Source organism: Hemiscyllium ocellatum, chromosome 15 (genome assembly GCF_020745735.1).
Source record: "Hemiscyllium ocellatum isolate sHemOce1 chromosome 15, sHemOce1.pat.X.cur, whole genome shotgun sequence".
Lineage (NCBI taxonomy): Eukaryota > Metazoa > Chordata > Chondrichthyes > Orectolobiformes > Hemiscylliidae > Hemiscyllium > Hemiscyllium ocellatum.
Window position 1 is genome coordinate 3,325,343 of NC_083415.1, and position 26,086 is coordinate 3,351,428.

The following is a 26,086-nucleotide window of genomic DNA, read 5'->3' on the forward strand; positions in this document are numbered from 1 at the left end:
GCTTGACCAGCGATCCATCCATCACCTTTAACCAGAGGCGGAGTCACCTCCCGCCATTACCATCTAATAAAGGTCCATGGTCTCGGAATATGAACTCTGTTTCTTCACATGGAAACTGTCCGAGCTGTAGGGTTTCTCCAGCGTTCCCCGACTGTGTGTTAGTCACTAGAGAGGCGACACTGTCAAGGTCAAACACGGGGACAGACGCATGCGCCATTGTAGTGGGGGTCAAACACCCGGGGACCCAACGTGCTGACGTCATGAATGATGCACGTGAACGTGCCGACGTCATGAATGATGCACGTGAACGTTCCGACGTCATGGACATGCGAACGGCCGCGTTCCGGCGACGTGGATGACGCACACGAGCGCGCTGACGTCAGGGGCCGGCCGGCGGGTACTGGACGGGGCTAGAGGAGAGACCGGGCCCGGTCCGAGGCGGAGGCGGAGGCGGAGGCGGGGGCGGGGAGAGGGGGATAGTGAGAGAGGCGAGAGAATGAAGATCTGGACCTCCGAGCATGTCTTCAAGTAAGTGGCCGCCTCACGGGCCCAGGCCCTGGGTTTGAGTGGGGAGAAGGGGTGTGGTTCTGGGAGAGCCGGCCCGAGCGGCTGCGCTTTCCCAGCGCCACCTGATTGAGTTGAGTCGAGTCGAGTCGGCCCCCCCGGGGAGCAGCGCCCCGCTGTTGTCCACCATGTGGGTTGTCAAGGTAGACTGCCCCTGCAAACGGGCCACTCTCCCAACCTAAGGTCACTAACTCTGCCCCGTTCCACCAGCCAGTTATACTGTCAGCGGCCTGACCTGACACTGCCCTGGGCATGCAACATGGTGCAGGGACTCACTGACATGAGTAGATGCTGGAAGCAAGCTCTTCCCCTCCCTGTCAGAGATGACAGGGGGAAACAAATGTATCGTGATGTGAGCATTATGGAAGGTCAGCATTTATTGTCCAAGTCTATAAGTGCCCTTGAGAAACTGGTGAGCTGTCACCTGGAAACATTAGCTGTATATTCGCCCAAAGTGCTGCTAGGGAGCAAGTTTCAGGGCTCTAACCCAGTGACACAGAAGGAACAATACTTGTGGAGAGAAACTTATTGGTGGTAGTGTTCCTACTTTTCTGCTGCCCTTGACCTCTTTGGTGGTAAAGGTCACAAGTTAGGAAGGTGCTTTTGAAGAAGCTTTACTGATGAGGCAATTATCTTGTAGATAGTGTACACTGCTGCCACTATGCCTCTGTGGTTAACAGCAAAAGTGACGGATGGATCGCTGATTAAGCAGGCTGCTAGATACGGTCGAACATTTTGAGTTAGAACTGCACTTCTCCAGGCAACTGGGGAGTATTCCAACACTGGGCAAAAGTGAGGACTGCAGATGCTGGATACCAGAGTTTAGATCAGAGTGGTGCTGGAAAAGCACAGCAGGTCAGGCAGCATCCAAGGAGCAGGAAAATCGACATTTCGGGCCTTCAAAGTCGATTGTCCTGTTCCTCGAATGCAGTATTCAAACACTCTTCAGTTGTGCCTTGTCGATGGTAGATAGGGTTTTGGGAGTTGGTTAAACTTAGCCAAGGATTGTCACTGGTAGACACCATTACTTTTCATGGTGATACTAGCCACAGATAATTTGCTGATGTTCTCATTTGGCCCAAACACGTTGTTTGCATTCAGGAAATCCTGTGCATGTGAATCATACTCCAGCAAGACTCCATACCAGTGGAGGAGAATTTGACAGGTCAAATACATTTTTAAAAATAAAATAATTTTCAGTTTGAAGCAGACTTAACACCTCACTTGATAATTCAGAACCTAAGTGTTTTGACTGTAATTTACAGTCAGCACAAAGTTCTTCATGCACCTCCACAAAGGTTAGTGTTCTATATTGTTGTAGCAACATATCCAGTTACTTTGTGTACAAATTGCAGAGTTTGGAGTCTAATTTACTCGCTCCAACTGGTCTGTGTAGCAGTTTGTGTATTGACTATACAAACCAGTGGATCTGATACTGTTATAACGAGAGTTGTATATACTGTCATTCTGTAAAAATGATTTTAACTGCCCTGCACTTTTAAGTCTGCAAAGCATCTTTGTGTAAATGTCTTCAATTTGGCTTTAGGTTAATTGCCATATGTGAGGTTTGCACCTGACCCCATTCTTATAAATTTCTAGTTTTTTTACAATGCAAGAATAAAAGGCTTTCTAAATATTTTTTATTTAATTAATGTTTCCCTTCAACTCATCATCTTTAAAATAGACTATAATCTTGGATTTAATACTTGGGTCATCTAAGGTCCCCAGCATGTTAATAATGGCGAATTCAGTAATGGCTAGGCCACATTTGGAGTACAATGTGCAGTTTTAGAATCATAGTCATAGAGATGTACAGCATGGAGACAGACCCTTTAGTCCAACCCGTCCATGCCAACCAGATATCCCAACCCAGTCACACCTGCCAGCACCTGGCCCATATCCCTCCAAAACCTTCCTATTCATATGCCCATCCAAATGCCTTTTTAAATGTTGCTATTGTACCAGCCTTCACCACTTCCTCTGGCAGCACATTCCACATCCGTACCACCCTCTGAGTGAAAAAGTTGCACCTTAGGTCACTTTTATATCTTTCCCCTCCCACCCTAAACCTATGCCCTCTAGTTCTGGACTCCCCGACCCCAGGGAAAAGACTTTGTCTGTATTCACAAGTGAAGGCCTCCTTTCAGATGCCCATGATTAGGATGGATAGGAAAAAAAATTCATATTAGTACATTGCCATATCCTTGCTGGGAGCCTTGACCAGCAATGCCAAGTTAAATATGATAAGATCTTTGTGGTTGCAGTGTATTATCAAACAACAGTGGGCCAGTGGCCTGCAATTCATGGTCAGCCATGAAGCAACAGAGCTCACCACTGACCTCAAGGGGCGTTCCTCACAAAGACCTGACAATTTTGTGGCGTGGATTTCCGCTTTCCTGACTTTAGTTTAATGCAAAGTAAAATGCTTCTCCAGGGCTCCAGCAGAAATGATATCATCAAACGAATTAAGAATGTAGCATATTGAAATATTCTCTCAGCAAACCTGGAAGTAAAATGCATTGGGACATACATGTGAGAACTGTAGAACCAGGTTTACCTTTAACACTTTGAAAAATGTGAATCTTATTTGTCATTTTACATTTTGCAAGTATACTGTTTTTCAGGATAGTAATTATGCACTTTGCGCACACAGTTAAAAATTTAATTTCACCACAATACTGTAACTTTTTGAATTGCTTTACAGTGAGAGTATTCATGTATAAAGTGAAGTTCTCTTCAGTTCAGTGAGTTACAATTGATTACAGTCTGGGAGAGTTTAATTCTGCAGCTTAAAAGGAATGTAAAATTGCTGACTGCTTATAGTTTCCCATGCTAATCTATCCAAATTCCAGACATAATTTAATGATGGTGAACCTTGACAATTTCTTTGTCATTATCATCTGACTGGGGTTTGATCAACTTCTGTTAAAAATAGATAACTTTTATAATTCATGTGTGGTAATGCTAATTGAAAATAGATTAATAGAGTATTAAGAAATCAGATCCATTAAATGTCAACAAGGAGTTTGTGTATCTAGTCTGATTCAATGCTCCTGTTTAGTTCCATACATTTCTTAATTTTTTTATGTATAATGCCTAATTCCCTTTGAGATCATTTGTGAATTCAGCTTCAGTAATTCTTTTTACAGAGTGCTTCCTTCTCTAATCATTTTGTATATGTATTTGAAAAGTTACATACCTTCACTGGAATTTGGGATGAGCAACAAATACTGGCTTTTACAAGTTAAACTTTAATGAAATTGGAATTCTAACCTGGAAAACTAACATTTCTCTCTCCTCAGATTCTCCCTGACCTCTTTGAGTTTTTCCATCGTTTCCTGTCTTTATTTCTAACCTTCCGTGGTAATGAATTTGAGTTGCACTGGAACAATCTCTCTGACCATTGGAAATGATCCACAGTTCATGCTATCACTATTCAAAGGTTGAGATCATTCTTTAAATTTCACAACTTGAGTGAAAACAGCCTTGAGTTATCTAGATTATTCTTTTTGCATCTTTTTATTGCTTATAAAGTGTCCCTGTGACATTTGCTACAAACACTAGGCGGTAATACAAGAACTTAACTATGACCTAAAGTGTTGTATTCTACATCTTTTAAAGTATAAAACCAAGGATTCTGCTTTTATGTGGGTTGTGGTGATCGCCTCTGGTGATTTTAATGCTTGTGTATTTGCATGCTAAGCTTCCTCGAAATTATTTTGAATCTTTACATCAAAATATTCTTCATTGATTGAAAACAATTTTGAATTAGTATTGGATGAATTTCCATCTTTAAAAACATGAACTACATTCATGACCTAAAAACTCATCATGGTTTGGAGATGCTGGTGTTGGACTTGGGTGTACAAAGTTAAAAATCTCACACCAGGTTGTAGTCCAGCAGCTTTTTTTTTTGGAAGCACTAGCTTTCGGAGCGTACAACCACCTGATGAAGGAGCATCGTTCCGAAAGCTAGTGCTTCCAATTAAACCTGTTGTTGTGTGATTTTTAACTAAAAACTCATCCTGCTAATTCATCTGTGTCCTTCTGGTTTCTTTCATGGTTATTGTTAGATTGCATTTCCTAACTCCAGGTCAATTATGTAAGGAGTTAATAAGAGCAGCTCCACTTCAACCACCATATCCAAGTGTCCTCTGTTTCTATATTCTTCAAGAAACGGTTCTCTACGTTTTTTAAAAAAAAATTTATGGGAACCAATTTTACTGCATTCTCCTGTGTATCTTCTGAGGTTTTCTTTAGTACTACAGAGGATTCTAGAATCTTGGTCAGGCTCAGTATGAAGAAGGGCTTATGCCCAAAATGTTGATTCTCCTGCTCCTTGGATGCTGCCTGACCTGCTGTGCTTTTCCAGCACCTCAATCTTGACTCAGGCTCAGTTTGCTTTTAAGAACTCCAGGTTAATGGGTCCTGGTTGACCGGTTTGTAATGTTATATCAGACTGTATATTTCAACATCTTAGAGTCATAGTGTCATAGAAATGTGCAGCACGGAAACAGACCAACCCGTCCATGCCAACCAGATATCCCAACCTAATCTAGTCCCACTTGCCAGCACCTGGCCCATATCCCTCCAAACCCTCCCTATTCATATACCATCCAGATGCCGTTTAAATTTTGCAATTGTACTAGTCTCCACTACTTCCTGTGACAACTCATTACACACACACATACACCACCCTCTACCTGAAAAAATTGCTCCACAGGTTCCTTTTATATCTTTCCCTTCTCACCCTGAACCTATGCCCTCTAGTCCTGCACTCACCCCACCCCAGGGAAAACACCTTATCTATTTACCCTATCCACATTTCTCATGATTTTATAACCACTATAAGGTCACCCCTCAGCCCCCGATGCTCAGGGAAAACAGCCCCAGCTTATTCAATCTCTCCCTATAGCTCATCCTCCAACCCTGGCAATATCCTTGTAAATCTTTTCTCAACCCTTTCAAGTTTCACAACATCCTTCCAATAGGAAGGAGATCAGAATTGCGCACAATATTCCAACAGTAGCCTAACCCCCACCCCCCTCCCATTTATCTCTCCACCCTGGAGGCTACCGGTCTTCATTCCTGATGAAGGGCTTTTACCCGAAACGTCGATTTTCCTGCTTCTTGGCTGCTGCCTGACCTGCTGCGCTTTTCCAGCACCACACTAATCTAGACTCTGATTTCCAGCATCTGCAGTCCTCACTTTTGCCTAACCAGCATCCTGAACAGCTGCAGCATGACCTCCCAACTCCTGTACTCAATATTCTGACCAATAAAGGAGAGCATACCAAACTATCCTACCTACCTGTGACTCTACTTTCACGGAGCTATGAACCTACATTCCAAAGTGTCTTTGTTCAGCAACACTCCCTAGGACCTTACATTAAGTGTATACATCCTGCTAAGATTTGCTTTCCCAAAATGCAAAACCTCTCATTTATCTGAGTTAAATCCATCTGCCACTCTTCAGCCCATTGACCCATCTCATCAAGCCCCCATTGTAATCCAAGGTAACCTTCTTCACTGTCCACTACACCTCCAATTTTGGTGGCATCTGCCAACTTACAAACTGTACCTCCTATGTTCACATCCAAATCATTTATATAAATGACAAAAAGTAGTGGACCCAGCACCGATCTATGTGGTACTCCACTGGTCACAGGCCTTCAGTCTGGAAAACAACTCTCCACAACCACTCTCTGCCTTCTACCTTCGAGCCTGTTCTATATCTAAATGGCTAGTTCTCCCTGTATACAATGAGATCTAACCTTGTTGAACGCCTTACTGAAATCCATTTAGGTCACATCCACCGCTCTGCCCTCATTAATCCTCTTTGTTACTACTTCAAAAATCTCAATCAAGTTTGTGAGACATGATTTCCCACGCACAAAGCCTTTATTTTGAAGTAAATGACTTGCCTAGACTTTTGTTTTATTTTCTCTTTTTCTTTTAAAAGATTGTTATTTTTGTCTCCTTCCATTTCTTTGCCATAGTTTCTGCTCTGCAGGACTTGAGCATATAACTTAAAACAGAACAGCACAGTTTAGGCCCTTCGGCCCTCGATGTTGTACTGACTTTTATCCTGCTGTAAGATCAAACTAACCTACGTATCCTTCATTTTACTATCATCGATGTGTCTATCCAAGAGTCACTTAAATGTCTCTAATGTATCTGACTGTACTACCAATGCTGGCAGTGCATTCCACGCACCCACCACACTCTGTGTAAAGAACCTACCTCTGACATCTCCCTTACACCTTCCTCCAAACACCTTAAAATTATGCCCCCTTGTGATAGCCATTTCCGCCCTGGGAAAAAGTCTTTGGCTATCCACTGTATCTATGCCTTTCATCATCTTTTGCACCTCTATCAACTCACCTCTCATCTTTCTTTGTTCCCATGAGTAAAGCCCTAGCTCTGTCTACCTTCCTTTATAAAATATATCCTCCAGACCAGGCAGCATCCTTGAAGTTATGCTCTGGGATTTTGTTTGGCCTGAACTTCCCCCAGTATGCTAGGATACGGTCCTAAATCTTTTTTTTCCCAATTTATCTTGGAGTCATTTGTTGATTCTACCATCTAGAGTCATAGAGTCGTACAGTACAGAAATAGACCCTTTGGTCCAATTCGAATTTATTGAAAATTATCAATGTTAACCTCTTAATAATTGGTAGTTCAAAATTTTCCTAAATTACTTGTTCAATGTTTCTGTCATTTCTTCATTTTTTAAATTTAATTTCATTCAGCCTCTTTTTTCTTTTTAAATATTTGCTAATATACATAGAAAAATGTCATTTCTTCATTCTGCCTTTTGAAATATCCTCTTAGCATTTTCATAGTTCCTTAAATTTCTGACAGTTTTTGTTGTCTATCCTTATAAGTTCTTTATGTTTTAAATTGTAAACTCAGGACACACACTTGTATAAGTAAGGTACAAGCTTATTTTAAGAATGGTAACTAATTAGTGTTGATCAGGTCTACAGTTTCTTATTGGGTGAGAGAATTCAAAGCTTCCTGCCTTCTTAATCTCGGGAAATGCAATGCTTTAGATTCCAGAAACAGTGTTAAAATTGGCATACTGGATAGTGGAATTGGTTTTATCTTCTGAACATAGACATTTGAAAACACAAACATTATACGTTTGTGATTTAGGCATTAAAGAGCAGAGGATAATGTCTTCAAATGAGAGACTAATTCTTGAACAGGCAAGTTCACAACAGAATTGGAGTTTTTAATTATCAGAATTATCCTACTTCGTTGTTGTCAAACGCAAAATTCACCGATACACTTCTGCAGTCTGTAATTTTTCTTCTCCAGTGTTTTGTTGCTGAATCTTTGTCCTTCTTTCTTCAGCCACCCTTGGGAAACAGTTTTCAAAGCTGCCATGCAGAAGTATCCCAATCCCATGAACCCATGTGTTGTAGGAGTGGATGTATTAGATCGACGTATTGATGACCAAGGCAAGTTACATAGTCAGAGGCTGCTCAGTACGGAATGGGGTCTACCATCTGTTGTTAAATCAGTAAGTATTGTTCTTTGTTATTAACTATTAACCATCACTTTTAGGTAATAAGAAGCAGAATCTGTCATCAAATTTTTCCAGGTATTCTGTCAATCTTGCCAGTTTTTATTTTTTCGAAAACACAAGATTCTTCCAATGTTTTAAGACCTCCCACCCTATCTTCTTTTAGCCCTGCAAAGACAATGTCAATCTGCAGTTGAAAGGGTAAAAGGCTTGTTCCCCAGCTTATATCAGTGCTGCCCTTTAACTTTGCATGATCAACCTGGCAATTATTATTCTTTTGACTTTGCTTCTGTTCACCAAAGCACTCTGTAAATGCTGTCATGTTATCCCAGTTTGAAAAGCATTTTAAACCTTTTGCTTCACCATACTATTTCCTTTTCCTATCACTGATCCTTCTGTTTTTGTTCCTTACTTTTAATTCTCTTAAATACTGAGCTATCTGTCTCTTGATAGAAGTGAATGATTGCAGAATAGAAGGAGGTAATTTGTCCCATTGTGTCTGTGCTGGCTCTCTGCAAGAGCAACTCAGCTGCTCCTCATCTTGCCATAGTGTGTCTCTTTTTTTTTAAGCAGCATATCTAATTCTCTTGTGAATGAACTGGCGTGGTCAAGGTCAGGGAGTGCACCTTCACATGAAGCTTCTTATCCCCCAGACTCTTCCTCCGTTCAATGCACCATAACTATTGCTGAGCCAGCAGCAGTCCCTAGTAACCAGGGCGAGTTCCAAATATCCCACCTTATCCTCACACTCATTGCATTGACATGAGGGGTGCCATCCAAATGTACATTTTATTAGCCTGAAAGTAATTCTGGGGAGTGGGATAGCAGTGTTCTGTTGTACCACAGTTTATCTAACAAGTCAGAGTCATTTGTTCATGGTATTGTGAAGTATGTGTTAGTATTTTCGGTGACATGTCTAACTACTGCTACTCCAAATATAGTAGTCCCTGACCCATGATTGGGACATTACCATTGCACTATGAAGAACTCAGGGACAAGTTTAAGAACATGACCCAAACTGTTATCATTCACCAGGATCAATCTACAGGGTCACTACAAGCCGTATTTTACAGTTGTCATTGTGACATTAATCAATCTGGGCCAGTTTCCCACTACCCAGAAGTTGATGTATGGGAATCTGATGACTCCATAATAGGCTGTGAACAGCCCCTTTAGTCAGGAAGAGAATGATATTGCAACTTCATATCAGCAGCTTGGGACGGTCTGCAGTAAAAGGGGAGGGAGATCAGAGTCTGTACACTAGCTGTGGGGTGAAACAATAACTGATAGGAGTGCTCAACACTTTATTTGGAATGGCCAAGAATTTAAAAAAATTCAAAATTAATTCAATCCTGGATTTCCAGTTTTAACAGCGAGTTTGCAAGCTGAGAAAAGTTTGAGCTGACTCATCAATCTTCAGTCCAGCTGACTTCTCAAAATCATGTGGTCATAGTTTGTATTAATTTGTGGTCCAGTAATGACTGGGAAATTTATAAAGCAAGTTTATGGATGTGCATTTATATATTTAAATCTGAAGCCAGTTATCTATATAGTTTCTAAGTCACCTGTAGCCAAGGAGTCTTGGCACCAACATGTATTAATAGCTTCTTGCTGACAAACCAAACTTTCCTTTTTGGCTTTCATGTTCCTAGAGGTTCCAGAAGACCTGTTCTGAGTCCTGTTAGAAGTACTTTGCATGTCTGTTGCACCTTGCCATTTTCTTTATCACACATAATTGTGTTCATTAAAATTTTGCATAGGAAATCTATTTACTTATATAGGTAAGCTGTTACCTTGGTGTATAAATTCTGAGTTACTGTGCCAGGTTTTGTTGGTATGCATAGTTTTCAACATGTAACTGATCTGATAGATGTATGCACTTGGAGACGAAAAACTAGAGTGTATTCTGTTCTGTCTTCATCGTTTTGAACTGCGTTTGGTTCACTGATCTGGTCGGACTTGTAAAGTTTGGCTAAATGATATTCTAGGAGGTAAAAACAATGTCTGCAGATTCTGGATCAGTGGTGCTGGAAGAGCACAGCAGTTCAGGCAACATCCAATAAGCAGCGAAATCGATGTTCTGGCAAAAGCCCTTCATCAGGAATAAAGGCAGTGAGCCTGAAGCGTGGAGAGATAAGCTAGAGGAGGGTGGGGGTGGGGAGAGAGTAGCATATAAAGCACTTTGGGGAACATCTCCGAGACACCCGCACCAATCAACCACACCGCCCTGTGGCCCAACATTTCAACTCCCCCTCCCACTCTGCCGAGGACATGGAGGTCCTGGGCCTTCTTCACCGCCGCTCCCTCACCACCAGACGCCTGGAGGAAGAACCCCTCATCTTCCGCCTCGGAACACTTGAACCCCAGGGCATCAATGTGGACTTCAACAGCTTCCTCATTTCCCCTTCCCCCACCTCACCCTAATTTCAAACTTCCAGCTCAGCACTGTCCCTGTGACTTGACGGACTTGTCCGACCTGCCTAGCTCCTTTTCCACCTATCCACTCCACCCTCTCCTCCCTGACCTATCACCTTCATCTCCTCCCCCACTCACCGATTGTACTCTATGCTACTCTCTCCCCACCCCCACCCTCCCCTAGCTTATCTCTCCACGCTTCAGGCTCACTGCCTTTATTCCTGATGAAGGGCTTTTGCCCAAAACGTAGATCTCACTGCTCGTTGGATATTGCCTGAACTGCTGTGCTCTTCCAGCACCACTGATCCAGTAAATGATATTCTGGCCTACGTCCTTGCATGTTTGTGTATTATGCTGAGTTAATTGAATCTATTGTGTATAATAGTGGGGTAAGGGAAGATGAAATTATAAAAGAAGTTAATCCTAGTACGTGGAGTTTTGTGATTTAGGTTTATAGTTTTGCTATTTATTTTAGTCAGTGAGTCTATGAATTGCATAATACATTTGCTTCATCAATTCATACTGACAGGGCAAGTAAAGTTCAGTCATAATCGCAATGATCTTGTATTCTGTCATGAAATGTATGTTAAAGGTTACACTGGTTGCATATAACCTCAGTTGTGTAATTCTGTATCAGGCTTCCTACTATTGCACAATAGTTTAATACATCAAAAAGCAGGTCAAGGTCACCTTTCTGTTCCTTCACTGTGACTCCTGCTGGGTTGATCAGCAAGTCACTACTAAGCATCGTTCAGAAAGTAGAGAACGGAGTGTGCACTTGAGAAAAGGTCAGGAAGTGCACACTGGCTGCATTTGATAATTCCAGTTTACATGTGATACCTTATCTGATGACTTCCAACGCATTACTTCCCAAACTAGATGCAGGAGCCAAGATTCCAATGCATCACTTTAGTATAAGTATAGGAATGTAACCCATGGGAGGAGGTTTTTTTTTAAATTGGATGATGTCAGTTTACTGCTGAGTCACATTCAAGTGTTTTCCGTATAAAACTTATCTTTCTGCTAAATAAAACTCTCGTATGAGATGAAATCCCTTGTTCTTTAAATTAAATTAAAATAATTTATTCAATTGCATCTTCCCTGACCAATGCCCCCTCTGACCCACTGTCACTTTTCCACAGAGCCCTGAGTATAAAAGCAAAGAAGTGATGCTGCACCTCTCACAAATCATTGGGGAGTACCACATTTAAAGTATGGTAGTCAGCTCTGAGCATCTTATTTAAGGAAGGATGTTAAAACCCTGGAGAAAGTTCAAAGGAGATTTACTAGAATGATACCAGAATGAGACATTTTAGATAGAAAGAAAGATTTCAGAAATTGGGCTCGTTCTACTTGGAGCAGAGTAGGGACAGAGAAAGAACAGAGAAAACTGTAAAAGGGGGTGGGTGTGGCATTGTTAGTCAAGGGCAGTGTTACGGTTGCAAAAAGGACATTTGAGGACTTGTCAACTGAGGTTGAGATTAGAAACAGGAAAGAAGTCACCCTGTTGGGAGTTTTCTGTAGGCCTCGAATAGTTCCAAAGATGTCGAGGAAACGATAGCAAAGATGCTTCTCGATAGGAGCAAAAGTGACAGGGTAGTTGTTATGGGGGTCTTTAACTTCCCAAATATTGACTGGAAATACTGCAGTTCAAGTACTTTAGATGGGACAGTTTTTGTCCAATGTGTTCAGGAGGGTTTCCTGACACAGTATGTAGGCAGGCCAACAAGGAGTGAGGCCACATTAGATTTAGTACTGTGTAGTGAACCCAGCCGGGTGTTAGATTTGGAGGTAGGTGGGCACTTTAGTGATAGTGACCACAATTCAGTTATGTTTACTTTAGCGATTGAAAGGGATAGGTATACACCACAGGGGAAGAGTTATAGCTGGGGGGAGGGGCAATTACAGTGCAATTAGGCCAGATTTAGGATGCATAAGATGGGGAAGTCACTTGCAGGGGTTGGGCACAATTGAAATGTGGAGCTTATTCAACGAACAGTTACTGCAGGTCCTTGATAAGTATGTACCTGTCTGCAGGGAGGAAGTGGCCGAGCGAAAGAGCCGTGGTTTACTAAAGAAGTTGAATCTCTTGTCAAGAGGAAGAAGGAGGCTTACGTTAGGATGAGATGTGAAGGCTCAGTTAGGGCACTTGAGAGTTACAAGTTAGCCAGGAAAGACCAAAAGAGAGAGTAAAGAAGAGCCAGGAGGAGACATGAGAAGTCATTGGCAGATAGGATCAAGGAAAACCATAAGGCTTTCTGTAGGTATATCAGGAATAAAAGAATGACTAGAGTAAGATTGGGGCCAATCAAGCATAGTAATGGAAATATGTGTATGGAGTCAGAGGAGATAGGGAATGTGCTAAATGAATACCTCTCGTCAGTATTCACCTGAGAAAAAGACAATGTGGTCGAGGAGAATACTGAGATTACATCGTACTAAACTAGATGGAATTGAGGTTCACAGGGAGGAGATGTTAGCAGTTCTGGAAAGTGTGATGATAAGGACACAATGGAAAAAGAGTATTTACTAATTTGGCAAATCTGGGCTGGATGGAAATAATCCTAGAATGCTCTGGGAAGCCAGGGAGGAGATTACAGTGCTTTTGGCCTTGATTTTTATGTCATCATTGTCGACAGGAATAGTGCCAGAAGACTGGAGGATAGCAAATGTTGTTCCCTTGTTCAAGTTGAGACAACCCTGGTAATTATAAACCAGTGAGCCTTACTTCAGTTGTGTGTAAAGTGTTGGAGAGAGCTATAAGGGATAGGTTTTATAATCATCTAATAAGGAATAAGTTTATTAGAGGTAGTCAGCATGGTTTTGTGAAAGAGAGGTCGTGCCTCACAAACCTTATTGGGTTCTTTGAGAAGGTGACCAAACAGGTGGATGAGCGTAAAGCGATTGATGTGGTGTATATGGATTTCAGTAAGGTGTTTGATAAGGTTCCCCACTGTAGGCTATTGCACAAAATACGGTGTCATGGGATTGAGTGTGATTTAGCGGTTTGGATCAGAAATTGGCTAGCTGAAAGAAGACAGAGGGTGGTGGTTCATGGGAAATATTCATCCTGGAGTTCAGTTACTTGTGTCTACTGCAAGGACCTGTTTTTGGTCCACTGCTGTTTGTCATTTTTATAAATGATCTGGACGAGGGTGTAGAAGGATAGGTTAGTAAATTTGCGGATGACACTAAAGTTACTGGAGTTGTGGAGCTGAAGGATGTTGTAGGTTACAGAGGGACATAGATAAGCTGCAGAGCTGAGCTGAGAGGTGGCAAATGGAGTTTAATGCGGGAAAGTGTGAGATGAGTCACTTTGGAAAGAGTAACAGCAGTAAAGAAAACTGGATTAATGGTAAGATTCTTGGTAGTGCAAATGAGCAGAGAGATCTCTGTGTCCATGTACATAGATCCTTAAAAGTTGCCACCCAGGTTGATAGGGTTGTTAAGAAGGCATACAGTGTGTTAGCTTTTATTGGTAGAGGGATTGGAGTTTCGGAACCATGAGGTCGTGCTGCAGCTGTATAAAACTCTGGTGCAGCTGCACTTGGGGTATTGCGTACAGTTCTGATCACCTCATTATAGGAAGGATGTGGAAACATTTTGGAAAGTGTTCAGAGGAGATTTATAGGATGTTGCCTGGTCTGGAGGGAAGGTCTTACAAGGAAAGGCTGAGGGACTTGAGGCTGTTTTTGTTAGAGAGAAGGTGGTTGAGAGATGACTTAATTGAGATATATAAGATAATCAGAGGGTTAGATAGGTTGGACAGTGAGAGCCTTTTTCCTCAGATGGCGATGGTTAGCATGAGGGGATGTAGCTTTAAATTCAGGGATGATAGATATAGGACAGATGTCGGAGGTAGTTACTTTACTGAGAGTAGTAGGTGCATGGAATACACTGCCTGCAACAATAGTAGTCTCACAAACTTTAAGGGCATTTACTTGTCATTGGATAGGCATATGGACGAGAATGGAACAGTATAGGTTAGATGGGCACGGCGTCGAGGGCTGAAGGGCCTGTACTGTGCTGTAATGTTCTATTACAACAGTGATTTTAGTGAGGTGTTCAGAATTAGAACAATTTTAACATGATATATAAAGATATTCTGTTTCCAGTAGTTGGTGTGTCATTGACTAGAGGTCACAATTTCAAGATTGTCAGCAAGAGAGCTAGGAGTGAGATGAGACTGCCTGGAGTACTGTTGGAGATGGATTACATGTGAAGTTTAAAGAGGGCTGAGTATATATTTGAAAGTGATGACTTTAGAGGGCTACAGAGATATGGCAGGAGAATGGCACCAGCTGGGTGGCTCCTTCGCCAGTGCAGTTACAGTCTGCTGTAATGTAAAATTCTATTATTCTATTTGGCACTGCTTGTCTGTAAGAGAGATCAAGGTCTATTTGCAACAGCTTGGTAAATAAATCATTTGTGCAAGATGTAGCTAGAGTTTTATCATAATTGAGGATGATTGGGAGTCTAAAGTCCTAAAAACCAAATTATCTACAACTTCCCTTTTTTTTGTGTAGCGTGTCCTAATACCACTTGTCCATTATTTAGAGCCATTATGGCCCGAGAGGAGGCCATTTAGCCATCCATACCATTACTAGAAAAACCCAGTCAGTTACATTTGTCTACTCTCACAACTTTACTTCCCTCAAATGCTGATGAACAAGGCAGTTCCTGGTGTTAATTGAAGTGGATCAATGTAATTGAAGCCTCTATGTTTAACTGTTGGGGGAAAAAAGAAGTAATTTGATAATTGAACAAATTTCTCTAACCACCATCATCCACCACTTCTATTCTGGCTTCCCACCCCGAACATTCTGCTGACGTGTCCAAGCAGGATGGAAAACATGCCTCAGGTATTTCTGTATCATGAGGGAGCTGCAGCCAGACAACTAATTGAATGATCTGCTACAGAGAGACATTTAAAAAAGTGACCGGGAGGCCTTGAACAAGGGAATCACTCAGTGATAGAGTAAAATGACGATGCATCCTGTGGGCTGTGAATGGCCGCTACAACTAGTCAGTAAAGTGCTTAGCAAAAAATGCCAATGTTAAAAACAGCAACCAACAACATGTAGCAAATTCATGTGTTGCACATGACAAAGCCTGCCTCGAGGATTGCCCTCCTAGCTCTCCGCAAACCTGCATCATATGACAATGCACCATTAGAAATGGCTGTTTCTTCCATGTCCACCATCTTTCATAGGTGGAAACTGTTGGAAGAAAGAACCTTTTCAAAGTAAATAATTGTCTACAGATGTAGCTTTGGGAATCTGGAGAATCTCACTTAAAAACTGTGGTTGGGGAGCAGTCATGTGGCTAGTTTCGCCATAATATAAAATGTCACATTTGTCAAATGCTAAATTATTGCTTAAAGGAAACATTGATCTTTCTTTCAATTTTTCAGCTCATTGGTGCATCAAGGACACGGACATATGTACAGGAACACTCCGTTGTGGACCCTGTGAAACGGACCATGGAGTTAAAATCTGCGAATGTTAGTCAAGTAACATGACTAGAAATTATGCATGATTTTCCCTTGTCTAATATATGTGGGGGTTTAGTTGGAGTTTTAATATGTGGTTGGAAAAACTCTATTGTTGTGCAAACTTCAGATTTAGCTAATAACCAGTCCCACATTCTGAAGTGATGATCCCTGTTTTATATAATGGGCTGTATTTGATGTCCAAGATGCTGTACTTCTGGATCTGCAGTTCCTTCTGCAGGTTTAACAGACAACATTGACAATGTAAACCCTGAGCACAATGACCTGAGTGCCAGGGAAAAATCACACACTAAAAATGGTCTTGTGGCAACCAGTTAGTACCAGTGACTAGCAGGCATGAACTAATTGGTGTCTTGGTAGGTACACTGTGGATCAGACTTTATTTCTGTAGGATATTTTTGCTATGACAATATTTCAACTATTTTGTCTTCACTAAACGTTATTTACTACTTTTGCTTATTATTCTCAGGTGTATCTCATTTATGGTACAACAGGAAGCTTATTGCAGTCACCTTTGGATAGGTTACTCTCAAACAGTGCTGTCACTTTGCTCCACATTGGATAGCATTCCTGCCACTGTCCCAGCCCATGTGTGAGGCAGCTATTTGACTTAAGGGCACCAGGGTCTGAATCCAACTCATTCTGGTCAACTGCACATTTTCCACAGTGTCTTTGGTTTGTGAATGGGTGCTTGAGCTGGCACTTTCACTCCCCACCAGCTCTTTTTCTCATCTAGGGAGTCTGCAGTCAATTTTGATAGCATTAGCTCAGCTTGGCACAGATTGGACATCAAATCTACAACCCTCTAATGCTCTACAGACTTTAAGCATCCAACTTTAAAAATGTCACTTTAAAAATTTGCCAAATTAGTAAATACTCCTTTTCCATTGCGTCCTTATCATCTAAAGTGTTCTTGTGGAATGTGAATTGTTATGGACAACTCTGAGCTGAATTCCTAGCAAAATTCTTAAAAATTGAATGCTGAGGCTATTTTTGAATCTTGACCAATATATCCCCACATATAATGGATATAATGGTCAAGCTGTTTCATTCTGGTTAATAACTTTGATTGTGCTGTAGTATTGGAGATTACGAAAACCTGTACTTTTTTCCAAGACGAAATTAATCTCCTTCAGTTCAGTTCGCCAAAGATGTAATTTACTCCATATTCTGCAATACCTAACTGCTGTATACCCAATAGTAAAAACAAAGGTTGACAAGACCATAAAAATATAAACAAGACGCCTCACACATGATCAACAATGCCCTCCAGCGCATCTCCATCTCCTCTACGTCCCATACCGCTGCTCTTAAACCCCATCCCTCCAACCACAACAAGGATAGAAGCCTCCCACCCCGTCCCCACTTTCCACCCACTAAAATCGAATACAACACATTATTCTCCGCCATTTCCTCCACCCACAATCAGACCCCACCACCAGAGATATGTTTCCCTCCCCAACCCTATTTGATCATTCAGTCTGTAACTCCCTCATTAGATCCATGCCCCCAACCAACTCACCCTCCACACCTGGCACCTTCCCTTGCCGCCACAAGAGGTATAAAACCTGTGTCCTACACCCTCTCCTCATCCAAGGCCCCAAAGGATCTTTTCGTACCTGGCAAAGATTTTCATGCACATCCAAACACTTCATCTACTGCATCTGTTGCTATCGATATGGTCTCCTCTACATTGGGCAGACAGAATGCCAACTCGCAGAGCATTTCAGGGAACATCCCTGAGACACATGGACCCAACAATCCCACCGCCCTGTGGTCGAACACTTCAACTCTCCTTCCCACTCTGCCAAGGACATGCAAGTCCTGGGCTGCCTCCACCGTCAAATCCAAGCCACCCAAAGCCTAGAGGAAGAACTTCCGCCTCATCTTTCACCATGGGATCCTTCAACCACATGGCATCAATGTCGACTTCACTAGTTTCCTCATCTCCTCTCCTCCCACCTCATCCCTGATCCAACCCTCCAACCTGGCACCGCCCTCTTGACCTGTCCCACTTGTCCATCTTCCTTCCCACCTATCTGCTCCACCTTCCCCACCAATCTATCACAATTACTGCCCCACCTGCATCCACAGTTTTCAACTTCCTTCCCTCCCACATTCCTGATGAAGGGCTTATGTCTGAAACGTGAACTCTCCTGCTCCTCGGATGCTGCCTGACCTGCTGTGCTTTCCCAGCACCACACTTTTTGACACTGGAATAATCTTGCAGAGTAACAGAAGTGAAAAGCCGGACTGACAAGGGGCCAAATTCCACATGTATTCTGACTACATTTAACTCTATCTCTCTTTCTGAAAACAAAGAAAAATGCTGGAAATCACAGCAGCCTGACCCACTGTGATCTCCAGCATTGATTATTTTCAATACAGATTCCAGCATCAGCAGCAATTTGCTCCTCTATCTCTCCATCAATCCACTCAGCCCCTCTATTGTGTCCTCAGATTTCTTGTACAACACTCAGCCTTAGGGAACTTTAATTTTCTCCTTTCACATGTTTGGTAACCTGTTCGTATCAAAAGGTGATGTGTCTGGTGTAAGCTTTATTCCTTTGCTACTAATCCTGTCCCTCACCTGCCCATGGTTTCAGGTTAAACCTTTCCTGCATTTTTGATCCTGAGCTGAGTTTCTAACCTCCCGTTTGCCTACTTCCACCGCCTCAGTCCATCTCCTGCTGATATCCTCATTCAGGTCTTCTTTTAAACTCCAAATCCAGTTATTTTAATGAAAACAAAATACAGTGGATGCAGAAAATCTGAGCTGTAAACAGAGGGCTGAAGAAATTCAATAGGTCTGGTATCGTCTGTGGAGCGAGAAACAGTTAACATTTCAAATCCAAGTTCTGAAGTAGCATAATTGGACAGAAAACATTAAGTCTGTTTCTCCCTCTAAGACCTGCTAAGTTCCTCCAGCACCTTATGTTTCTATTTCTGATTATTCCCGTGCTCTCTTCCTTCATAAACTTGCTAATCCAAACGCTGCTGTCCAGAATCCAGCCCCTACATCAGCATGAGCACCCCGTACTTAACTGACCTACATTGCCATCCATTATCTCAATGCCTCAAATTTTACATTCTTAGTCGTGTTTAAGTCCCTCTGTGACCTTGCTGCTGTGATTCTGGTGTTTTGTGAACTCCAAAGTCCACTCTTTTTGCCACCAGTGGAAACCGTGAACTCAGCTGTCTGTGCCTGCAGCTCTAGATTTCCATCCCTCAATCCCTCTGGCTTTCTTTCCACATTTAATCCCTTAAAAACTCCTCTATATCCAAGCTTTGAAACAGCTCAGGTAATCACCTTTGATATGTATTGATTAATGACTATATATGCTTCTCTGGATTTATCTCAGGTTTTGTTTTTAACGTGATCACATTCTATTCAAAGGATCTTGCAGTTCAAAACAATATGTGTAATTAGTCACACTCCCTGTTCTTTTCCTATAACTGCAATGTTTTTCCATCTCATGAATTCATCCAGTTACCTTTGAAATTCTTTCCATCACCCTTTCAGGCAGTGCATTCCTGATCAGAAAAAGAACTAGAGAGAAGTTATCTTAAAACTGTCTTCTGGTAGCTGACTCTCTTGAAAGTCGTAACAATTATTACCGGGGTAAAAGATTCCCTTACTGGAAGAAGTTCAATAAACCAGTTGGGTTATGAAATCAAAGTAACTTTCATGGGCAGTATTTCTGGTGCCAGCTCAGATTTTATTCTCAAATTTATTGTGACACACCTACCTGTCTGGATCATTGGCTGGGTGAATATTGAGGTGACTGATGCTGGTCCTTTCCACCAGTCTAAAATTCAAGGTACCTCACATGTTGTGACAGTGCACAAGTGAAAATTTCTTCTTTGCTTTCCAGAATCATACAATAGAACTGCATCAAAAAGAATCAAAATAACACGATTCTTCTCTCTGGCTGCATGTTTGTACTTAAGAAATAGAGACCTGGTTCAATCTCTCAAACTAGTTAAATTAGAAACACAAGTTAAAAGGTACCTGCAGTGTGATAGAATTAAAATTTAGTGAAGTTATGCCACGTTTCTGCAGGATCTTGGGTGGATCACTGTGAATAGTTTCAGTTTCCATTTTACAAAAAGAATGCAGAGGCACTACAGAATTGAGATGTTATACCTCAGCAAAGGACTTCCCTCCAGGAAAGAGTGAGTTTCATTTACCTGATAGAAGGTCTTTATGACAATGAAAGGAATCGATAGGGTAGATGTAAGGAAGATGTTTCCACTACTGAGTGAGTTCAAAACTGGTAGGAGTATATGAGAGGTGACTAATGAATCCAAGAGGATGACTTTACCCAGAGAGCTGGGCAAAGTAGAATTCATGATTATGTGAAGTAATTGAGGCAAATAGCATTAATACATGAAAGGGAGTCTAAATAAATATACGGATGGGAAAAGGACCAGAAGAACATAATGGTATAGTTAAATGAAGAAAATAAGAGGGAGACTCATACAGTACATAAGTCATGGGCCTGCCATATCAAGTAGTCTGTTGTAAAGTTAGTGTAATTCAGCATTGATCTTCACATTCTGCTATGGAGATAATGTAGTGTAACACTGTGCTACAGAACAGCAAACCCTGCTGTACCAATGATGAGTTTCCATTCACTGAAACACCCAGCGTGTGGTCTCTCCCAAGACCTGGGAGTACAGTTTCACCTTATGATTTGTACCAAGCTGACGTGACTTCACAGCCCTCAATCAGACCACTATTCTAGGTTTGATGTGAAACCAGGTACCATCATCCCCTTTGGCATTTTATTGGTGGGCATGTTATCTGTCATCAATGGTATATAACTCTGAGTATCTTAATTGTAGAACTCTGTTCTGAATAATATCTAAAGTCTGTCTCTTCATTATGGTATGTTTCAGATAACATTAACAAATCTAGTATCAGTGGATGAACGATTGGAGTATAAACCTCACCCGCAGGATCCAGAAAAGTAGGTATAAGTGTTGTTGAAGTGCAGTGACTCTACACAAAACACTCTGTGTATCTACAGTAGTAATGTCACGAGTCTATATGGCTACTCCACTTTGGAAATATTCCTATTTCTTCTTGGTCCTGTTGCATAGGTAGCTTCTTATTGCATAGGTAACTTCTATGTTTTCTTTTTGAGTGACTAATAGCAGTCCACTGTCTGCTTTGAAGACGACAAGTGGAGAATCAGAAACTTTCCAAGAGCATAAATTTGTCATGTCAACCACTCTCATTCTAGCTGCCAGTCTGGTGCCAATCCTTTTCTGTCATTTTCAGTGAAGCTAGTGACAAGCTCCAGGCAATGCATTACTTTGTAAGATGCATCCATTCCTTGGTTTGTGTGTTACTATGTCTCCCTGATGTCTCATCTTTTCCACATTCAATGTAAAGATGTTTCCCAATGCCTAATCCACAGGTCTTGTTGGCTTACCTTCAGTGGAAAGGCAGATTGCTTTCTGCAGTAATTGCTTAAAGTAGAATAGAGTAGACGGTGAACTTGGAAATTATATGTTAATAATTTTGCTGCTCCTCTTCTCATAGGATTTCCTGTATAATTCTGTTTTGTTGTTTCAGAACTATCCTTACCCAAGAAGCTATTATCAGTGTGAAAGGAGTCAGTCTCAGCAGCTATATGGAAGGAATAATGGCAAACACGATCTCTGCAAATGCAAATAAAGTGAGTACAGTGATTGGGAGAATAGAATTGTATGTTACACAACAGAAAAGAGAATTTTTTTAAAAATTACCTGTATAGTATTTCTGAGATGTTGCAGCTGTACAGGACATTGGTTAGGCCACTTTTGGAATATTGTGTGCAATTCTGGCCTCCCTTCTATAGGATGTTGTGAAACTTGAAAGGGTTCAGTAAAGATTTACAAGGATATTGCTGGGGTTAGAGAGTTTGAGCTAGAGGGAGAGGCTGAATAGATGGGGCTGTTTTCTCTGGAACATCAGACGATATAGGGGTTTATAAAATCAATAGGGGCATGGTTAGGGTAAATAGACGTGGCCTTTTCCCTGGGTTGGGGAGGTCCAGAACTAGAGGGCATACGGTTTGGGGTGAAATTGGAAAGATTTAAAAGGGACCTAAGGGGCATCTTTTTCACGTAAAGGGTGGTGTGTGCATGGAATGAGATGCCAGAGGAAGTGGTGGAGGCTGGTACAATTATGACATTTAAAAGGCATCTGGATAGATAAATGAATAGGAAGGGGTTAGAGGGATATGGGCCAAGTGTTGGCAAATGTGTCTAGATTAGATTAGGATATCTGTTCGGCATGGACGAGTTCAACTGAAGGGTCTATTTCCTTGCTGTACATCTCCATGACACACTACTTTGCTATGTGACTTCTGTAAACTAAGCAGTCCTGCATTTTGTGATGTATTTTTGTTGTGAATTCTGAAATGATCAGAATTATGCAACGCTTTATACTTTTATTGTAATTTTTATGAATTATGAGTGCATGTTTTTAATTTTGACATTACAATTTGTAAATGCCACAGTGATGATTTTTCAACAACCCAATTACTGATCTATCTGTGTCCTGATTTCTCATACACCCTCCCAACCATTTCCTCCTACGCTTTTAAATATGCTTCTATGCTGTTAGTCTCTTTTCTATCTCTTTTCCTATCTTAGCCCTGACTTAGTTGAGCATTATAGACATACTGACTCTCTTCTTGTGAACCAGATACATTTCCATTTTCTGCCTTGTCACCATCAATGGCAATTGCAGCACCAGTAATGCTTGCCCTGAAAGGTACTGACAGGAATTTGAAATAGCTGTGAGGCTACTTTTGGCTTGTATGGTTTGACTAATGGGCTGAATTGCTTTCAACAGACTCCAAACAGTGTTACTGTCTTGGTTTATAATTGTTCTTTCCTGGCTATGCAGCTTAAATATATTTATTGAATGACTTGCTCTGTTTTTGCCACGGCTCAACGTCTGTTTTTCTGTGCAGGGACGAGAAGCAATGGAGTGGGTAATCCGCAGGTTAAATGCTGAAATTGAAGAGTTGGCTGCATCTGCAAGAGGAAGTATCAAAATGCCAATGGCTGCGACATCAGTAGAGTAATGGAGAGTTGTTGAGAAATATGTTGCTGGCCTCTGAGCTACTCAGCCAATTCCTTCCCACTGTGCATTTCATTTCCCTAGTTCACCAGGGCTTCAGGTTGAAGCAGCATAAACCTAATTGACTCTTGCTCTGTTTCAGTGGCACACCATATACAACTGTCTACTGATTGTGGTTGTGCACCTGCTATATAGTGCAGAGGCTTTCCTGAAGGGGTGTTTGGTTTGTTTTGATGAATATATTAGAATAGATGCACAGAGGGAAGTATTGGCTTCAATATTTATTACTAGGTATATTATAATGTTGACAGAATTGAAAGATGGCAAAGTTAGCAATGGAGGAGCTTGTGATCTCCAGTTTGGCAGCCCATGTACTTGCAGAGTTTAAAAATGAAAGTGTTTGTGCTGCTTACTTGAGTTGATCATTAAAGCAGTACCCTCCCTGGTGGATCACTAAACAAAGATCCTGTCTGTTAACTGTTCTGAGAACTTGAGAAAAGTCGTTGCTTTAACCTCCTGTAACAAACAGCAAATTATTGCAGCATGCATATTTTAAATTTCAGTATTAAAATTAGGAAGTTAAACTTGTAGAACTAATATCCAGTTCTCAGTCATGTAAAGCAATATTCTTTAATAAATGGGCCTTTATCATTGTGAGAGATAATATTGTACAGAATTTAAGGAGCTAAAACATTTAGATTTGAAGTCTTCAGGTTAAGAACAAGTCTGCCGCAGAAAACCAATAGTATAGCCATCATCCTAAAAAAAATGTTGAAATTGTGCATTTTGTATGAATGTTCCTGTGAATTTCTGGGTAACCAAATTTTGGGAATCTATTTGTTTTATTAACATTTACAAGTTAACCTAGAGTGAAATGTCCAACAAAGTTGCCAAGGATTTTCTATGTTGTGTCAACATTCCGAAAGCACTGAAGCATAACTGAAAGTTTTCTGAATGTTGTAGAACTTAGATCAGGTGCTTTTTTTAAAAGAGCAGCCATAAGATTGTTCTACCTTAATTACTTTTGATCGTCACAGGACTGTCCTCTGATCTAACAGTAAATTAGCACAAGAAAATGCAGTTTGCCTCACCTCAGTTTATTAATTTCTGGATTTATCAAATTTTCACTGAAGCTTTGTGATCATCCTTGCATACCATGGCTACCTGAGTGACTAGATGTGGGCGTCTGTCTTCTGACCCTAAGACCCAGTGTTGGTTTTGGCTACTGATCTTATACCCCGGATGCTACGTAGTTACTTGTTGACCATAGGGAATCAATACTTTAGTAGCTCCACACTAATGTCTCACGGTTAAACATAGCATTGTATTCTGTAGAGAAGAGTCTTTGTTGTGGTAAAAGACACTTGACAAATTCTGGAGCTAGGCTCGCCCTCTGTGGTCTCTTTTATTCTTAAGTTGCTTTAAAGATTTTCAAAGCACTTAAGAGTGTACAAAATTTGAATTTCATTGTATTTTGCAGGGTTCTAGTTCCAAAAGTTTCCAGTTCTGAATGTAAAGTGTTTACTGTAACTTGCAGAGTTGTTGATTGAAGTGTCAGTTTGCCATCAACCCTGCCTCAGGATCAGAAGGCAACTGATACAAGCACACTAAAACATTGACAGCACAATAGTAACACAGCGCATAGTAATGCTATTCTTCATATGAAAATTTATCAAGTTAAGCGATCATAAAAGACCCTGAGTCAGTATTTAACAAAAGGGGATTTTCCACTGCTTTGGCTAACATTCCTCCATCAGTGCCATCAAAGGTGTATTAACTGATCACTTTTTACTAGTTGTGGGACCTTGCTGTGTTTGCAATACTGTATGTTACTCTATACAAGTCATTCAATGGTATTTAGTTAAAGATGAGGTTAAGAAGTGAGTGCTTCATTAATTTATTAGACTTTTACCTTAACTTTCGTTACAGTTTGGAATTGAGAATCATATTTGAGCTGGTAAACTTGAAAGCTGCTTATCTGAGCTCTCTTTCTGTACCACTTTTTGTTTTTGTTGGGAGAGTTGAGAGCTTTTGTCTCCTGAAGTGATGCTGCTGAGCTATTCCCTGTTATGGGCAGTGTTTTTACAGAGTACCAGCTATGTGCAGCAGGGTTTTGGATTGCTCTCAGGGAAGGTTTTGTGCTCTGCCTTCATTATACTGAGAGGGAGGGCAAATGCAGAGCTTGTGCCTCCTGTGCAGAAGTTTGCTTCAGTGCACGACTGGCAAGTACCAATTGCCAATGCCTTCATTCACCTGTGCCTTCTGTCCCAGGACACAATGAAAATCTGATGCAGGGACTTGTGGGTTCTCCTGATCTTCACTATTTTCCATAAAGCATCACACAATATTTTTTGTAATTAAAAAACCTCCTCTTTGTTCCAAACATCACATTTTAATTTAAGCAATCCTGTTAGCAATACTTAATATACGTATCTGTCGGTTCACCTTGGAGTTTTGCCACTGTCGGACATATAGATAATTTGTGCCAAAACACATTCACTTAAACGTGAATAGAAATTAAATTTTAATAAATTGGGTTTCTCCATTAATATATTGGAAAATGTCACTGCATATAATGAGTTTGCTGTTAAGGCTTGGTTTGTATAACTGTACAACAAGGAGTTGAGCTTGAAGTAGATAAATACATAGGGGAAGGTATACTTAATGTTTCAGGTCGATTAAATTTTCATCAGAACAACTTCTGACAAAGGTCAACAGACTGATGTATTAATGCTACCTTCCTCTTACCACCTAAGCTGAGTGTTTGCAGCATATTTTATACAGGATTCAGATATTCAGCTTCTGTGGTTTTCTGTTGTATGGTAAGTAGCTCCATGTCGGAGAGTTCACACCAGTACAGTTTTTTTGTGGGATAGTTTATTTGATTCTCTAGGAATACGAAGTTTGATGCCCTTCTGGAGAAGTAGGTGAAATGGGTGGTTCATCCCCATAAACTTTATATGGGGTTTAGTCTGGTTTACTG

The 26,086-nt window shown here is 41.1% G+C and overlaps 1 protein-coding gene across 1 annotated transcript; it reads left to right on the forward strand.

The window, feature by feature from the left end:
- Window positions 1-445: 445 nt before the first annotated feature.
- Window positions 446-25,805, forward strand: prelid3b (PRELI domain containing 3). The gene is made up of 6 exons (XM_060836242.1): window positions 446-528; window positions 7,924-8,092; window positions 15,924-16,013; window positions 20,925-20,995; window positions 21,607-21,709; window positions 22,994-25,805. The coding sequence occupies exons 1-6, from the start codon at window positions 497-499 to the stop codon at window positions 23,105-23,107; spliced, it is 579 nt and encodes a 192-aa protein (XP_060692225.1). The 5' UTR covers window positions 446-496; the 3' UTR covers window positions 23,108-25,805.
- The last annotated feature ends 281 nt before the right edge of the window (window positions 25,806-26,086 follow it).

Bases quoted from the DNA above. Each gene is read 5' to 3' on its own strand.
- prelid3b (XM_060836242.1), top strand. From the start codon at position 497: ATGAAGATCTGGACCTCCGAGCATGTCTTCAA. The intron at 529-7,923 runs GTAAGTGGCCGC...TTCTTTCTTCAG, and splicing joins ACCTCCGAGCATGTCTTCAA to CCACCCTTGGGAAACAGTTT. The intron at 21,710-22,993 runs GTGAGTACAGTG...TTTTCTGTGCAG, and splicing joins TCTCTGCAAATGCAAATAAA to GGACGAGAAGCAATGGAGTG.